The following is a 19,113-nucleotide window of genomic DNA, read 5'->3' on the forward strand; positions in this document are numbered from 1 at the left end:
AGGTTATTGATATTTCTCCCAGAAATACTGATTCCAGCTTGTGCTTCATCCAGTCCAGTGTTTCTCATATAAGTTAAACAAGCAGGGTGACAATATACAGCCTTGACATACTCCTTTTCCTATTTGGAATCAGTCTGTTGTTCCATGTCCAGTTCTAACTGTTGCTTCCTGACCTGCATATAGGTTTCTCAAGAGGCAGGTCAGGTGGTCTGGTATTCCCATCTCTTGAAGAATTTTCCACAGTTTATTGTGATCCACACAGTCAAAGGCTTTGGCATAGTCAATAAAGAAGAAATAAATGTTTTTCTGGAACTCCCTTGCTTTTTCCATGATCCAGTGGATGTTGGCAATTTGATCTCTGGTTCCTCTGCCTTTCCTAAAACCCCCTTGAACATCTGGAAGTTCATGATTCATGTATTGCTGAAGCCTGGCTTGGAGAATTTTGAGCATTACTTTACTAGCGTGTGAGATGAGTGCAATTGTGTGGTAGTTTGAGCATTCTTTGGCACTGCCTTTCTTTGGGATTGAAATGAAAACGGACCTTTTCCAGTCCTGTGGCCACTGCTGAGTTTTCCAAATTTGCTGGCATATTGAGTGCAGCACATTCACAACATCATCTTTCAGGATTTGAAATAGCTCAACTGGAATTCTATCACCTCCACTAGTTTTGTTCATAGTGATGCTTCCTAAGGCCCACTTGACTTCACATTCCAGGATATCTGGCTCTAGGTGAGTGATCACACCATCGTGATTATCTGGGTCGTGAAGATCTTTTTTGTACAGTTCTTCTGTGTATTCTTGCCACCTCTTCTTACTGCTTCTGTTAGTGAGTGAGTGAAGTCGCTGTCATGTCTGACTCTTTGCGACCTCCGTGGACTGCAGCCCACCAGGCTCCTCCGTCCATGGGATTCTCCAGGCAAGAATACTGGAGTGGGTTGCCATTTCCTTCTCCAGGGGATCTTCCCAACCCAGGGATCGAACCCAAGTCTCCCGCATTGCAGGCAGACGCTTTAAGCTCCGAGCCACCAGGGAAGCCCCTGCTTCTGCTAGGTCCATACTATTTCTGCCTTTTTGATATGCCAAAGCCTTTGACTGTGTGGATCACAGTCAAAGAACCACAGACTTGTGGATCACAAGGCTGTATATTGTCACCCTGCTTTAGTTTGACCCCAGGTAAATAGCAGGGAGGGAACACAGCTCCACCCATCAACAGAAAATTGGATTAAAGATTTACTGAGCAATCAGCAATGCATCAGAACAAGACCCAGTTTCCTCCTCAGTCAATCTCTCCCAGCAGGAAGCTTCCATAAGCCTCTTATCCTAAACTCTGTACTAAGGATTATATAATAACAATGTATCTTGCTCAAGGACATGTTTCTCCTTTTTAACAGGAACCTCTAATTAATATTGTTATTTTATGTTGTGGGAGTGGGTCTAGTAAGACCTTTCTATTGTTAGTTCTAATCTTGGTTTTTCCAGTAGTCATGTATGGATGTGAAAGTTGGACTATAAAGAAAGCTGAGCGTCCAAGAATTGATGCTTTTGAACTGTGGTGTGGAGAAGACTCTTGAGAGTCCCTTGGACTGCAAGGAGATCCAGCCAGTCCATCCTAAAGGAGATCAGTCCTAGGTGTTCATTGGAAGGACTGATGTTGAAGCTGAAACTCCAATACTTTGGCCACCTGATGTGAAGAACTGACTCATTTGAAAAGACCCTGATGCTGGGAAAGATTGAGGGCAGGAGGAGAAGGGGATGACAGAGGATGAGATGGTTGGATGGCATCACCAACTCAATGGACATGAGTTTGGGTAAACTCCGCGAGTTGGTGATGGACAGGGAGGCCTGGTATGCTGTGGTTCATGGGGTCACAAAGTATTTATTTCTCAGTGTCTTTTGTCTGTTTCACCAACTATTATAAGATGCCCTTAAGTGTGTGCAGACCTGGGAGTAGACATCTCTGAAGGGAGATGGAGACCTGAAGGAGACCTGGCTTTTGCAGCCGACTGTGGTGCAGGTCCAGTGCCAGGGAGTTGGTTTTGTCTGAGTGGGAGTTGGTTTTGTCTGCATGGGAGTTGGCTTTGTCTGAGTGGTTGTGTAGTTTCTTAAACTGAGTCCACTCCAACCTCCCCTCAAGGAATGTAGTGTTTGGAGACTAGGACTTGAGAAACTTCTGTGAGAACACCTTCCTGTCTTTCTTGTTCTTTGGTCAGAGGTTTTGTGACTCAAACTGCCTTATTCCTCTTCTCTCTAATGACTAATAAGTCAGCTGAACTATTGATAATTTGGTTGATAAGCAGAGTCTTTTTTAACAGAGCCTGCCTAGTACCTTTCCAGTGTTAAAAAAGGGACAACAGGTCCACACTGAAGTCACTTATGCTGCTGCTGCTGCTGCTAAGTCGCGTCAGTCGTGTCCAACTCTGTGCGACCCCATAGACAGCAGCCCACCAGGCCCCGCCGTCCCTGGGATTCTCCAGGCAAGAACACTGGAGTGGGTTGCCATTTCCTCCTCCAATGCATGAAAGTGAAAAGTGAAAGTGAAGTCGCTCAGTAGTGTCCGACTCTTAGCAACCCCATGGACTGCAGTCTACCAGGCTCCTCCATCCATGGGATTTTCCAGGCAAGGGTACGGGAGTGGGGTGCCATTAGTCCCCAGTATTCTTGCCTGGAGAATCCCATGGACAGATGACCTTGGCAGGCGATAGTCCAAGGGGTCACAAAGAGTTAGACACTGCTGAGCAACTAACTCTTTGTTCACTTCATGCTAAGCCCCACAGAAGCAAACTAAAACTTCATACCCAATTGTGGTTTCAGCCTCTTTGAAATGTAATTTTTTAAAACCAATCAGCCTGGAATTTCCTGACCAACACCAGTGAGGTGATACCCATCATAAACCCCAACCCTTCCCCCAAAGAAAGGTGATCTTGCCTGAAGTAATAATGCTTTTTTTTTTTTTTCATTTTGACTTCCTTGTCCCTCTCCTTCCTGATTTTTAAAGATTTTTGGCTGCACTGTGAGGCATGGGGGATCTTAGTTCCCTGACTAGGTATTGAACCCAGACCCTCTGTAGCAGAAGCAGAGTGTTCTAACCACTGGCCCCCCAGGGAATTCCTCTTTCCTGCTTTTAAAAACCTTCCATTTGTACAGCTCCTTAGAGCTCCTTTCTGTTTGTTAGATGGGATAATGCCTGATTCATGAATCATTCAACAAAGCCAATTAGATCTTCAAGTTCACTCAGTTGAATTTTGTTTTTTAAGTTTAAGCAGAGGTTAATGGCTGTCAACAACTTTGACAACAAAGTTTATCTGACTTCAGGAAGCCAAGTCCAGATAATTATTTTTTAAAAGGTTTAAGTATATTTTAATAACAGACTTTGCTACCTGGATAGATTGTTACAGATCATCAAATCTGGACACTAAAGTGGTAAGGACATATTTTGTTTAGTAACACTGTAACCAAAAGTGGGGTTTGGGGTGTGCCACCCAAACACCAATAAGGAGGCCAGGTTGGTAGAAAGGCAATTGTGTTTTACTTTGGATGCTGGCAAGGGGATGGGGGTGGGGGCGCGGTGGGTGTGGCCAATGCCTGTCCAAAGGCTGCCTCCTGCAGCACCCCTGGACAATCAGGGGGCTAGAGCTTTTCTAGGCTGAGGGAGGGGCTACCTATGGCAACAGCACAGTCAATTCTGACAGTCATCTGGAAACTGGTCACTGGTGATTTGACTAACATCATCTTGACTGTTTTAAGTACAGTTAATTTTCAGTTCTAGTGTTGGTTCTTTTCCACTTCTTGACGCCAGTTCTCAGAATCATGGCAGCTTTTGTCACGCTTACTGTCTGGTCATCATGTGTTAACCTCTCCAACTCGTGGAGCTTTCAGTATCTAAAAGACAGCTCACAGGATATGGCTCAGAATACCATCTATAGCCCTTGAGAAGGAACTAAAGGTCCTTGACTGTACTTAATTGTTAAACTATTATTCTTTGGTCCCTTTGACTATTTTCCTTTGTTTCTGCATGTTCTCACTTCTCTGATCAAGTGTATTCTTTGGCTAAAGTTCTTCCACAGACAAAAGGCAGGCAGAGGATGTGGGGGACAAGGACCATAGGGTCTTGCTTTGTTTCAGTACTGCAGTATGAACTGAACTCTACTTCCCTGAAACAGAAGGCTGGAGACTATTCAGAGGCTGGAGTGTGCTAAGGGGTGGTAGAGAGGTGGGTGGGTGATCCATGTGACTAGGCCATCTGGGTTTAACAGGTATTTGTCAGAGGAGAAGCAGTAGTGCTAAAGAAAAGTTCTGGGTGGTAGATTTATACCACCAGGGCAGAGAAAAGATTTCTAATTGCAAGCTGTCTAAACTGCCCCAAGAGAGGGGTCTGGAGTCTGACTGCCTATCCAGGTTTTGCCTGGAACAAAAGGGTTTGAAGCGGAGGGTGGGGGTGGGGGTTGATGCTGGGATCACTCTATGGACAAGACCTTAGGTGCCAGAAGCCATAATAGAGTAATGAAATACACTTTATATTTTAAGACAGGACAAGAAAAATTTAAACAAAATTCTCTGAGAATTGGGGCTCCTCCCTTCCTCACGTGCAGTGTGTATTACACATTAACCAGAACTTCTCAGAGATCAGTTTGAGAATTTACAAAGTTCTCAATCATAAAGATCAATTTTTTCCCTTTATTCTGACCCTAGTGATATAACTTCCTAAAAGAAGAATGTTCTTTCTCAGCGTGATAGGGGGTCAAAGTAACTTTAGGCTGTCTTGGCATGTGCTTACCTGGAGTACCAGTTCAGTCGCTCAATTGTGTCCGACTCTTTGCGACCCCATGAACCACAGCATGCCAGGCCTCCCTGTCCATCACCAGCTCCCGGAGTCCACCCAAACCCATGTCCATCGAGTCGGTGATGCCATCCGACCATCTCATCCTCTGTCGTCTCCTCCTCCTGCCCTCAATCTTTCCCAGCATCAGGGTCTTTTCAAAAGAGTCAGCTCTTCACATCAGGTGGCCAAAGTATTGGAGTTTCAGCTTCACATCAGTCCTTCCAATGAACACCCAGGGCTGATCTCCTTTAGCGTGGACTGGTTGGATCTCCTTGCAGTCCAAGGGACTCTCAAGAGTCTTCTCCAACATCACAGTTCAAAAGCATCAATTCTTGGGCGCTCAGCTTTCTTTATAATCCAACTCTCACATCCATACGTGACCACTGGAAAAACCATAGCCTTGACTAGATGGACCTTTGTTGGCAAAGTAATGTCTCTGCTTTTTAATATGCTACCTAGGTTGGTCATAACTTTCCTTCCAAGGAGTAAGCATCTTTTAATTTCATGGCTGCAATTACCATCTGCAGTGATTTTGGAGCCCAGAAAAATAAAGTCACCCACTGTTTCCCTATCTATTTGCCATGAAGTGATGGGACCGGATGTCATTGTCTTAGTTTTCTGAATGTTGAGCTTTAAGCTAACTTTTTCACTTTCCTCTTTCACTTTCATCAAGAGGCTCTTTAGTTCTTCTTCACTTTCTGCCATAAGGGTGGTGTCATCTGCATATCTGAGGTTATTGGTATTTCTCCAGGCAATCTTGATTCCAGCTTGTGCTTCTTCCAGCCCAGCGTTTCTCATGATGTACTCTGCATAGAAGTTAAATAAACAGGGTGACAATATACAGCCTTGACATACTCCTTTTCCTATTTGGAACCAGTCTGTTGTTCCATGTCCAGTTCTAACTGTTGCTTCCTGACCTGCATACAGATTTCTCAAGAGGCAGGTCAAATGGTCTGGTATTCCCACCTCTTTCAGAATTTTCCACACTTTATTGTGATCCACACAGTCAAAGGCTTTGGCATAGTCAATAAAGCAGAAATAGATGTTTTTCTGGAACTCTCTTGCTTTTTTGATGATCCAGCACATGTTGGCAATTTGATCTCTGGTTCCTCTGCCTTTTCTAAAACCAGCTTGAACATCTGGAAGTTCATGGTTCACAGGTTGTTGAAGCCTGGCTTGGAGAATTTTGAGCATTACTTTACTACACATGTGAGATGAGTGCAACTGTGTGGTAGTTTGAGCATTCTTTGGCATTGCCTTTCTTTGGGATTGGAATGAAAACTGACCTTTTACAGAGGTTTGATAAATATGGCTTTTTGAGATGGTGAGAAGTTTTATGTCAGTGTCCATACCCCACCACTGAAACAGTGGATTACATACTTAAAAGGTAAATATCCACACACTTTAATAAGATAATGAGATACATGCACCCCAATGTTCACAGAAGCACTGTTTACAACAGCCAGGACGTGGAAGCAACCTAAATGTCTATCAGCTGAAGAACAGATAAAGATGTGGTACATATATACAATGGAATATTTCTTTGCAATGAAAAGGAATGAAACTGTGTTATTTGCAGAGATGTGGATGGCTGTCATACAGAGTAAGTCAGAAAAACAAATACAGTATATTAACACATACATGTGGAATCTAGGAAAGTGGTAAAGATGATCTTATTTGCAAAGCAAAAATAGAGGCACAAACGTAGAGGATAAAAAAGTATGGATACCAAGGGGGAAAGGGTGGGGAGTGGAATGAACTGGGAGAATGGGGTTGACATATATACACTATCGTGTATAAAATAGATGACTAATGAGAACCTAGGACTGTGTAACTAGAGATTATCATACTAAGTGAAGTAAGTCAGAAAGAGAAAGATACTGATCATAGGATATCACCCCTATGTGGAATCTAAAAAAAAACTACAATAGGAATCTATGAAACAGAAGCAGAGCCATAGACAACAGATCTGTGGTGACCAAGGGGTAGGAGAGGAAGAAGAGACTTGCTCCTGGAAGTTTGAGGTTGGTAGACAGAAATTATCACATTTAGAATAAAGAAAAAACAAGGCCTTAATGTATAGCATAGGGAACTATAGTCAATACTCTGTGATAAACTATACTGAAAAAGAATATTAAAAATATATTTTAAAATGGGTATACTACTGCGTCTTATAATTTCAGACCTAAAAAAAGATAATGACAAACCAAGTGTCAAACAAAAATCGCATTACAAACTGTTCTGAACAATGTTGGTTTACAATTTCCGGTTAGGCTTATCGCTGCCTCTGGAGTTATATATCAGATGTTGCCCTTATCCCTCCTCCACGCTGTGTACTTATTTCACAGCTGGTTTTACTCCTCCGCAGGTTTGCTAAGGCCACACACGTCAAAGCCTCGTGAAATTTACCCATGACATGAACATCTTGGTAAAAAAAGAATACGGGAATTCCAAGTCTCTCGCCTACCTCTTTTCCCTGTAACCACTTGTAATCAGGTATGACTAGGATCGTAACCTCTTCCTCCCTGGGGTGGAAAAAAAAAAAAAAAGGAGGGCACACTTCTCTGAATCCCCTTCCTTTTTCTTCTCCTTTCCAACTTCTCGGTTTCTTTCATCCTCCCTTTTCCCTACCGCTTTCTCGATGGTACCCCGAGACCCCTATCCAACCCCCCTCACAATCACCGGACCCGCACGAATGAAAAGCCGACGAAGGCCGGCGCTACGAAGCCCGCACCTCCTTGCTTTGCGGCGCTGTCGTAAAGTGCCGTCACGCAGCGGAGCGTTACGGCCGGGGTGGCTGTTTTCCCGGCAACTGGAGCTGTACCTTGCGCGTCACTTGGGGGTTCAAAGTGGGCTGTTATTTTGGGAGGCCATCTAGTCACTGTGTGTTAATGAGACTGACGTAGCTACTTCCTCTACGGAACCGGAGGGCTGCCCGGTTCCAGTACCCGGTGGACACTCGGGGCTCGGGGCTGTGGGGAGGGCGGAGGCTGCGGACCAAGCTAAGAGCTACCTCTCGCCGCGAATCTTCCGCGGGCCGCTGATGGCCGGAGGCTTCCTGGGGAAGACTTTAGCCGCCGTGTCCCTCTCTGTCGCCCTGGCCTCTGTGACTGTTAAGTCCTTCGGCAGTTGCAGCGTCGCGGCGTGCAGGTATTCCCGCTTCTAGTGCTGACTCCTTCTCCCGAGTCTTTCTGTTGCGGCTGGGAACCAGCTTCTGGTCGGGTGGTTTCAGGAGGCTCCGTTTGGGTCCCAGCTTTTTACAGCCATACGCACGTTTAAAAAAAAAAAACTAAAATACTTCACCTGCCTTTTGAGAAAAGCAAGCGGTGGGACGCTTTCTCACGATACTTGAAATTTGTCCTCTTCCGAGAGTCACTAACATTGTTTGTCCCCAGGGAGTTTAAATAGCGAACCGTTTAAATGGTGTAAAAGTGTAAGTCGTTATTCCTCTACTTCTCCATTTCAATGTAGATAATATATTTATTATTTACCTCTTTTTAAAAAAAATTGCCTTGCATAAATTTAGGGATTTGTGGTATCTCATACTGTCTCCTCCTCTTCTTCTTTTCTCGTGGTTTCTGAACACATGTCCTAGGTACCATGCCCATGCTAGGCATTGAGTAATAAACAAGTGTTGTGAGGCTGCCTCTAGGAGTGTGTGTGTTTTTAATTATTTTTGTCACCTCATTAGACACAAGGAAATTTTCTTCTATTTCTTCCATTTTTTTCCTTCTATCCACCCCTCCAACCCCCGCAACTCCAGTGATAGCCCTCTGGACTGGAAGGTTTCGGTTGAGGGTGTGTGAGCAAGTAGCAACAGGTGGACAGGCTGGAATCGTCCCCTTCCTCTTCTGGTCCAGACTTTACACTTGAGCAAATTTCCCTGCTGACTGTAGCTGCCTCAACTGTATTTCCTCAGTGTGAACTGTACACATATTAAGCCGAAGTTTCTGCTGTGTTCTTTAATACCTAATTAACCACAGAGGTTCCAGCCCTTTTCTTTACATTTTGGTTTTGTCCTGGGGATCAACAAGTACTACAGACTTTTTGTTTGTAGGATGAGGAGGGAGAGAGGGCTGATTTCTGTGGTTACTGTCCCACTGCTCATGTAGGATGTTTCGGCCCCCTTATTTCAAAGGTATTAACTTCCCTGGTGGCTCAGACAGTAAAGTGTTTGCTTGCAAACCTGGGTTTGATCCCTGGGTTGGGAACATCCCTGGAGAAGGAAATGGCAACCCACTCCAGTACTCTTCCTGAAAAATCCCATGGATGGAGGAGCCTGGTAGACTACAGTCCATGGGGTCGCAAAGTCGGACACAACTGAGCGACCTCACTTTATTTCAAATATAACTCTCTGGTGGACATGGTGGTGGTGTTGGGGTTTTTTGTGATTGTGGTGAGGAAGCTGGGTTTACATGGGAGCTCTGTTATTTTCTGCACAATTTTGCCGTGAAGCTGAAACTGTTTAAAAAAACAAAAGTATTAAAAACGCAGGTAGAATCCTTTGTTACTTTCCTCAAAGCACAGAGGGACTGGTATGTGGAAAATAAAAGACATAATGCTCTTGTTTAAAAAAAAAAAAAAGAGTTGACAAAACCAATGAAAGCATAGTGTTTCAAGCAAGAATGGTTTGCATATCAAAGGACTGAAGGAGATCTTGGGGACATTTTGATGAAGCCTTCTAATACTTTTACTAGAATTGATTTCACTTTGATTTGACTTCAGTTCAGTTCAGTTGCTCCGTCGTGTCTGACTCTTTGCAACCCCATGAACTGCAGCACGCCAGGCCTCCCTGTCCATCACCAACTCCCAGAGTTCACCCAAACCCATGTCCATTGAGTCGGTTATGCCATCCAGCCATCTCATCCTCTGTCATCCCCTTCTCCTCCTGCCCTCAATCTTTCCCAGCATCAGGGTCTTTTCAAATGAATCAGCTCTTCGCGTCAGGTGGCCAAAGTATTGGAGTTTCAGCTTCAACATCAGTCCTACCAATGAATACCCAGGACTGATCTCCTTTAGGATGGACTGGTTGGATCTCCTTGCAGTCCAAGGGACTCTCAAGAGTCTTCTCCTTGTCTGTGAAGGTCTAAAAGTAAAGTTTGCTGTATAATGCAGTTATGTATAAAATGTAACAAGTGGAATAAACACAAAGATTGATGAATTCTTTGTTTGAAGACTTAGTATATAGATTTGGTTTTAACCTATTTATGTGTAATATGAAATTTATTTTCCCTCCAGTTTTATTGAGATAAAATTGATGTATAGCACTGTATAAGAGTAATGTGTGTATCATAATGATTTGAAACACAAACATGAAATGATCCTATAGACACAGCATTAAAGAAGTAGAATAAAAAATTTTCGTTGTGATGAGAACTCTTAGGATTTACTTTATATATAATATAGAGCAGTATTAGTTGTATATATCATGTTGTACATTATGTCCCTAGTACTTATTTATCTTATAACTGGAAAGTCGTATGTACCTTTTGACCACCTTTACCCAGTTCCCCGCTCCCCTCCACAATCTTTATGAGTTAGTTAGTTTTTTGAAGTATAATTGACCTATATAACACTGTGTTAGTTCCTGTTATACCACGTAGTGATTTGATATTTCCATACATCTTAACATGATCTCCAAGGTGAGTTTAGTTACCATAAGTCACCATACAGGGATAACAGTTACTCTCCACACCTTACATTTCATACACATAATTCATTTATTTTGTACCTAGAAGTTTGTACCTCTTAATCTTATCCCTTTACTACTTCTTTCCACCCCCTACTGTCCTCTCTTTTGGTGACTACCTGTTTGTTCTGTGTATCTATGACTGTGTTTCTGTTTTGTTAGGTTTATTTGTTTTGTTTTTAGATTCCGCATATTAGAATCATACAGTAGTTGTCTTTCTCTTTTTTCTATATTTCACTTAGCATAATACCTCTAGGTCTAACCATGTCATCACAAATGGAAATATTTCCTTTTTTTAAAAAATAGCTGAGTAATATTCCATTATGTGTTGTGTGTGCATGATATCTTTATCCATTCACCTATTGATGGGCAGTTAGGCTACTTCCATATCTTGGCTGTCGTAAATAATGCTGCTGTGAATATGGGGGTGCATGCATCTTTTCTAATTAGTCTTTTTATGTTCTTTAGATAAATATTCAGGAGTAGAATTGGTGGATCATATAGTAGTTATATTTTTTATTTTTTTTAAGGAATCTCTACTGTTTTCTATAGTAGCTGCATCAATTTACATTCCCATTAGTAGTGCACAAGGGTTCCCTTTTCCCCACAACCCCACCAACACTTGTTGTTATTTTTTTGATAATAGCCATTCTGACAGGTATGAGGTGGGTTTTGATTTGCATTTCTGTGATGATTAGTGATGTTGCTGCTGCTGCTGCTGCTGCTGCTGCTAAGTCTCTTCAGTCATGTCTGACTCTGTGTGACCCCATAGACGGCAGCCCCCCAGACTCCCCTGTCCCTGGGATTCTCCAGGCAAGGACACTGGAGTGGGTTGCCATTTCCTCCTCCAATGCATGAAAGTGAAAAGTGATGTTGAGCGTATTTTAATGTTCCTATTGGTCATCTCTATGTCCTCTTTGAAAAAAATATGTATTTGGAGCTTCTACCCATTTCTTAAGTTGGGTTGTTTGTTTTTTCTAGTGTTGTATTATGTAAGTTCTTTGTATGTGTTAGATACTAACCAATTATCAGGTATATTGTTTGCAAGTATATTCTCCCATTCAGTAGGCAGCCTTTTTGTTTTGTTGGTAGTTTCCTTTGCTGCACAAAAGCTTTTTAATTTAATGTCCCATTTGTTTATTTTTGCTTTTGTTTCCCTTGCCAGAGGAGACATACCCCCAAAAATCTTGCTAAGACCATGTCAAAGAATGTACTGATTATGTTTTCTTCTAGAGGTTTTATGGTTTCAGATTTTGCATTTAAGTCTTTAATTCATTTTGAAATTATTTTTGTGCATGGTGTGAGAGAGTAATCTGGTTTGTTTCTTTTGCATCTGTTGAAAAGGCTGCTGCTAAGTCACTTCAGTCGTGTCCGACTCTGTGCGACCCCATAGACGGCAGTCCACCAGGCTTCCCTGTCCCTGGGATTTTCCAGGCAAGAACACTGGAGTGGGTTGCCGTTTTCTTCTCCATGCATGAAAGTGAAAAGTGAAAGTGAAGTTGCTCAGTCGTGTCTGACTCTTTGCGACCCCATGGACTGCAGCCTACCAGGCTCCTCCGTCCATGGGATTTTCTAGGCAAGAGTACTGGAGTGGGGTGCCATCGCCTTCTCCGGTTGAAAAGGCTACCTTTCCCTATTGTGTATTCTTGCCTCCTCTGTTGTAGATTAATTGCCCATATAAGTGTGGGTTCATTTCTGGGCTTTCTTTTCTGTTCCATTTATCTGTTGTATTTTAGTCTCTGTTTCTTTTATTTCTGTTCTGGTCTTTATGATTTCTTTGCTTCTGCTAGCTTTGGGTTTTGTTTGTTCTTCATTTTCTAGTTCCTTTAGGTGTAAGGGTTGGTTGGTTGGTTGAGATTTTTCTTGTTTTATGGGAAACAAGAAACCTTGTTTCGCAAGATAGGCTTGTAATACTAAGAACTTGGGGTCGTAAAGTCGGACATGACTAACTTTTACTTTCCTTCTTAGAACTGTAGGTCCCTTAATTGTTCTGAAGTTGATTGAAAATAAAATTGTTTAGAAAATAAACTGTGCTAGGAAATAATAAAACAGAAGTAAAAAGTAAATTTACATCGGGATTGGTGGTGCTGAACTCTGTTAGATCAGCTTCTGATCTCTTTGTGAAATCTGAATGAAAGCCTTGCCGGCTACATCAAAGTCTTGCAGCCCTGTCTACATGTTGGTTTTAGCCCAGTAAGACTTTTGTCTGACTTCTGACCTGGAGATAAAGATAATAAGATAATAAATTTGTATAGTTTTAAGCTGCTGAATTTGGGGAAATTTGTTATGGCAGCAGTGAAAAAATGAATACATTGTGTACATACTCTCAAATATATCTTCTTTATTTTTTCTACCATTTCTGTGTAAGATGGGATCATACTATACACACTTTCTTGCATCTTCCTTTTCATTTTCAACAATATCGTATGAAAATACTGTCACTTGATGTCATTATTTCTAATAGCTACTTAATAGTCATCCCATGGGGTAGCTGTTCTAATATTTACTAAGCCATCCTTACATTATTGGGCATTTCCTTTAATTCCCATTAAACATTGCTGAAATAAACACTTTTTGTATGTATAATTGGTTATTTCATTTTTATGGGATAGATTAGTGGAATGAAATTACTTGAGTTGCAGGATGTAAGTACATTCATCTTTATTGCCAAATTACTTAACAGAAATGCTGTAGCAGTTCACATCTCTGCCAGCAATGTATGGGAGATGGTGTTACCTTTTTAAAGGTTTGTTAGTCTAGATGGAAAAAAGAATTTAAGGTTACTTAAATTTTCATTTCTTTAATTGCTAGTGATTATAACTGTCTTTTAATGTTTATTAGTCAGTTGGATCTGCTCTTTTTGATTGGTCATAATCTGCCCAGTTTCCTATTCCAGTTCAGCCTTTGTCAGTTTATACAAACTCAATATATTATAGTTACTAGCCCTTTGAATGTCATCTACAGTATAGTTTGTGATTTGCTTTTTTTACTCCGTTGATTGTGTCCTTTGATACACAGACGTTTTCGTGTTGATACAGTCTGATTTACTGATTTTCTTCTGTCGCTCGTGCTTTCAGTCATATCCGAGAAATCATTGCCAAATTCAATGTCATGAAATCTCCCTCTATGTTTTCTTTTAAGAGTTTTATAGTTTTAGGTCTTAATGTTTGGGTCTTTGATCCATTTCAAGTTAATGTTTGTGTATATGTAAGGTATGGGTCCATCTTCATCTGTTTGCATGTGGGTATCTAACCTTCCCAGCACCATTTGTTGGAAGGGCTGTCCTTTCCCGTTTGAGAGTTGACACCCTGTTGTGAAAATCATCTGACTATATATGTAAGGGTTTATGTCTGGACTCTCTATTGTATCCTATCGGCCTGTATACACACACACACATACGTATGTATCTTTTTTCATATTCCTTTTCCATTAGGGTTTATCACAGGATATTGAGTATAGTTCCCAGTGCTGTACAGTAGGACCTGGTTGTCTATCCATGTTATATATACCAGTTTGCATCTGCTAATCCCAAACTCCTATTCCTTCCCTCTCCCCCTCCCTCTCCCTGTTGGCAACCACAAGTCTGTTCAAGTCTGTTTAGTAGATATGTTTATTTGTGCCATATTTTAGATTCCACATATAAGTGATATCATACAGCATTTGTCTGACAGAGACATTTTTGGGCATCAGTTGAGAGTATCACATGCTTTTTTCCTTCATTCTTTTAATGTGATATGTTACTTTGGTTTATGTTTGTATGTTGAACTGTTCTTGAATTTCAGGAATAAACCCCACTTGATGATGATGTATAATCCTTTTAATGTGTTGCTGAAGTCCATTCACTACTATCTTTTTTTAAAAAATTATTTATTCACTAATTTTTGGTTGTGCCAGGTCTTTGTTGTGCGTGGACTTTCTCTAGTTGTAGTGAGTGGGGGGCACCCTTTGTTGGGTGCGTGGGCTTCAGTAATTGTAGCGTGTGGGTTCAGCGGTTGTGGCTCATGGGCTTTAGTTGCTCCTTGGCATGCAAAATCTTCCTGGACCAGGGATCAGACCTGTGTCCCCTGCTCTGGCAAGTGGATTCTTACCCACTGTACCACCAGGGAAGTCACGTTCACTGCTATCTTGTAGAGGATTTTTTCATCGATATTTTTCAGGGATATTGGTCTGTAGTTTCTGGTAGTATCTTTGTTTAGCTTTGGTATCAGGGTAATAATGCTGATCTCATAGAATTTGGAAGTATTCACTCCTCTTCAGTTTTTTGGGAAGCATTTGAGGAGTGTTAGTGTTAATTCTTCCTCAGATGTTTAATAAAATTTATCGGTGAAGCCATTGATTCCTTGTCGGGAGTAAACAAATAAGTTTTTAAAAAAATTATTTGTCCTACCCCATTCACATTTCAATACTTGTCCTTTTTTTTTTTTTTTTACATGATTCAGGAGATAACCCAGGATCGTTGATTGCACTTAGTTTTCATGCTCTCTATCTGGATGAGTTCCTTCAACTTTTATCTTTCATGACCATAGCAATTTAAAAAGTATGGACCTGTATTTCCATATACAGTGTGTCCTGTATTTCCTTTTATCTAGACTCTGATCGTATATTCTTATAAGGAATCCTCAGAAATGATTGCTGTGTACTTCTCACTGTATGTATGATATCAAAAGGCACATGGATTTGACTTATTTCAACACCCCATCACGTTAGTGTTTTCCCCATTGGCCATTTATCTCAAGTAGGGCTAATCATTATTGTGAGAGCAGGAGAAGGGAACTGTTCTCAGAATCCCCTCTGTCATATTAGAGACACTAATTTAGGGCCATTAGGAATTTTGATCTTTAAGAATAATGAGAAGGCATTTACATTTTTAGTCAGGAGGAGAAATGAAAGATTTTTGTGTATGTTATGGTGTAAAGGTTAAGTTTCCATTTTTTGTTTTCCTTTTTGTGTATATACTATCTAATTATTTTAGCTCTACACTTATTCTACTCTAAAGTGCTTTGAAAAAAAATATTTACTTTTATTTTTGGCTGTACTGGGTCTTTGTTGCTGCACGCAGGTTTTCTCTAGTTGCAGCAAGCAGGGGTCCTGTCTAGCTGTGGTACTTGGGTGGCTTTTCTTGTTGTAGAGCACAGGCGCTGGCGTGCGTGGGCTTCACTGGTTGTAGCACATGGGCTCAGTAGCTGTGGCTTGTGAGTGTGTGTGCTTCAGTAGTTGTAGAGCATGGGCTTAGTTGCCCCATGGCATATGGAATCTTCCTGGACCAGGGATTGAACCCGTGTGCCCTGCATTGACAGGTGGTTTCCTAACTACTGGATCATCAGGAAGTCCTACTCTAAAGTTTATAATATGTACATCTATCAGAGTCTGGCTTCAAGTAATACTACATTAATTTGAGTACAGTGTAGGAACCTAACAACAGTATATCTCCATTTCCTTTTCTTCTTTTGTGCTATTTCTGTGATCCATTTTTTACATATGTTAGACCAGAGATCCCCAACCCTCGGGCCCTATTGGAAACTGGGTCACACAGCAGGTGAGCAGTGGGCAAGCAAGTGAAGCTTCACCTGCCGTTCCCCATTGCTTGTATTACTACCTGAACTGTTCCCCACCTCAGTCACTCCCATTACCACCAGGCCTGAATTATCTATCCCTGCCCCCTCACCCTGATCGGTGTAAAAATTGTCTTCACGAAACCAGTTCCTTGTGCCAAAAAGCTTGGGGACTGCTGTGTTAGACCATTAGCTTATTATTATTATTTTTTAAATGGATTCCTTCATGTAGGCTTTAATAGTCTTTCTTTACATTTGTTTTTATGGTTGAATTTTTATTATAAAATTATCTTCTCCAACATTTGTGCTAACAAAAGTAAACTTCTGTCCCTTTTTCTCAGCTAAAATAAACTCTGTGAGTAAGTTTCATTTAATAAGATTTAGCAATGTTTTTATGTTTGTAAACAGTTTCACAGATATTGGACCTTTATTCCAGTATGCATCAAATTAGGATTTTCTGATTTTTAAGTCTTTGAAAAGTTGTATTTTGAAGACTGTGAATTAGGTTTTTAAGTTAATTTAAGTATTTTGTACTTACATAAAACGTTGTTTTTTTTTTTCCCCTCTCAGAAACTCACTTTCATCCTGCAGATTTCATGTTAATTCCAGCATGATGTCTGGTTTTAATGGTACCAAAGAGAATTCCCACAACAAGGCTCGGACATCTCCTTATCCAGGTTCAAAAGTTCAACGCAGCCAGGTTCCTAATGATAAAGTGGACTGGCTTGTTGAGTGGCATGACTATAATCCTGTGGAATACACTGCAGTTTCTGTCTTGGCTGGACCTCAGTGGGCAGATCCTCAGATCACGTGAGTAAATTAGCTGGTGTTAGCTGGGTAGGAGACTTTTGGAGAAAGTAATGGTTGTGTTTGTAAATTGTCATTTGATAGCAGAAAAATAATTTTTATCTAGTGCTTGACTTAAACTGTTTCCACATTTACTTGAATTTTTGCCAAAGCTATTCAATTCATGTTTATTTATTCTTTTGGGGGTTTTATGATGATCTTTCCAAATAGGTAAATCTATTTTATCGTAGAGTTTTTTATTTTATGAAATGACAGTGGTAGTTTCTGTTTTCATTTCTTCTGCTTGGGTTATCAATAACATCTTTTGTGGTTATTTTCCAACATAGCTAGACTTGTGTTTGAATAGTGAAAATGTTTTTCAGAAACTTTTTCTGGATTACTAACAACAAGATGATGATAAAATTTGACCATTGTGAGAAGATAGAAAAGGGATAGATAAAGGAGAGAGGAAAGAGGAAAACAAAAAACTCAAGCAGAAATGTTTTGATTAGAAGTAGAATGGCTGAATGAATACAAAAATAAGACCTGTATATAGGCTATCAACAGGAGACCCACTTCAGACCCAGAGACACAGACTGAAAATGAGAGGTTGCAAAAAGATATTCCATGCAAATGGAAGTAAAAAAAAAAAAGCTGGAGTACCAGTATTCATATCAGATAAACAAGACTTTAAAATAAAGACTGTTACAAGAAACAAGAATGCTACATAATAATCAAGGGATCAATCCAAGAAGGAGATACAACAATTATAAATATTTTTGCCCCCAGTATAGGAGCACCTCAATACATAAGGCAAATGCTAGCAGCCCTAAAAGGGGAAAATGGCAGCAACACAATAATAGTGGGAGACTTTAATACCCCACTTCCCCAATGAACAGATTATCCAGACAGAAAATAAATAAGAAAACACAAGCTTTAATGACACAATAGATCAGATAGAATTAATTGATATTTATAGGACATTCCATCTGAAAGCAGCAGAATATACTTTCATCTCAAGTGCACATAATGACACAATAGATCAGATAGAATTAATTGATATTTATAGGACATTCCATCTGAAAGCAGCAGAATATACTTTCATCTCAAGTGCACATGGAATATTCTCCAGGATAGATCATATCTTGGGTCACAAATCAAGCCTCGGTAAATTTAAGAAAATTGAAACTGTATCAAGCATGTTTTCTGACTACAACACTTTGAGATTAGAAATCAATTACAGGAAAAAAAGAAACTGTAAAAACATGAACACATGGAGGCCAAATAATAGACTACTGAATAACAAAGAGATCAGTGAAGAAATCAAAGAGGAAATAAAAAAATACATAGAAACAAATGACAGTGAAATCAGGATGACTCAAAACCATGGGATGCAGTAAAAGCAATCCTAAGAGGGAAGTTAATACCAATTCAATTCTTCCTCAAGAAGTGAGAAAAATCTCCAGTAAACAACCTAACATTATACTAAAGCAGCTAGACCAAGAAGAACAAACAAAACCCAAAGTTGGTAGAAGGAAATAAATCATAGGCAGAGCAGGAATAAATGAAATAGAAATGAAGAAAACAATAGCAAAAATCAATGAAACTAAAAGCTGGTTCTTTGAGAAGATAAACAAAATCGATAGACTTTTAGCCAGACTCATTAAAAAAAAAAAGGATTCAAATCAATAAAATTAGAAATGAAAAAAGAAAAATTACAACTGACACCCCAGAAATACAAAGAATCATTAGAGACTACTAGACCCAGATAATCACGATGGTGTGATCACTGACCTAGAGCCAGACATCCTGGAATGTGAAGTCAAGTGGGCCTTAGAAAGCATCACTACGAACAAAGCTAGTGGAGGTGATGGAATTCCAGTTGAGCTATTTAAAATCCTGAAAGATGATGCTGTGAAAGTGCTGCACTCAATATGTCACCAAATTTGGAAAACTCAGCAGTGGCCACAGGACTGGAAAAGGTCAGTTTTCATTCCAATCCCAAAGAAAGGCAATGCCAAAGAATGCTCAAACTACCACACAATTGCACTCATCTCACACGCTAGTAAAGTAATGCTCAAAATTCTCCAAGCCAGGCTTCGGCAATACATGAACCGTGAACTTCCTGATGTTCAAGCTGGTTTTAGAAAAGGCAGAGGAACCAGAGATCAAATTGCCAACATCTGCTGGATCATGGAGAAAGCAAGAGAGTTCCAGAAAAACATCTATTTCTGCTTTATTGACTATGCCAAAGCCTTTGACTGTGT

General features: G+C 40.5%; 1 protein-coding gene across 3 annotated transcripts in view; it reads left to right on the forward strand.

Moving 5' to 3' along the window:
- Positions 1–7,042: 7,042 nt before the first annotated feature.
- The window catches only part of NUDT9 (nudix hydrolase 9), a 37,787-nt gene continuing 25,716 nt past the window's right edge, over positions 7,043–19,113 (forward strand). The window contains exons 1-2 of one of the 3 annotated variants that reach the window (XM_055589069.1): positions 7,043–7,315; positions 16,631–16,870. In XM_055589069.1, coding sequence (XP_055445044.1) covers positions 16,671–16,870 — 200 coding nt within the window. In that variant the 5' untranslated portion in view covers positions 7,043–7,315; positions 16,631–16,670. Of the gene's footprint in view, positions 7,316–7,580; positions 7,970–16,630; positions 16,871–19,113 lie in introns of those variants that run through there. The other 2 variants (XM_055589068.1, XM_055589067.1) reach the window with 2 other exon arrangements.

The sequence above is a fragment of the Bubalus kerabau genome, chromosome 7 (assembly GCF_029407905.1).
Source record: "Bubalus kerabau isolate K-KA32 ecotype Philippines breed swamp buffalo chromosome 7, PCC_UOA_SB_1v2, whole genome shotgun sequence".
NCBI lineage: Eukaryota > Metazoa > Chordata > Mammalia > Artiodactyla > Bovidae > Bubalus > Bubalus kerabau.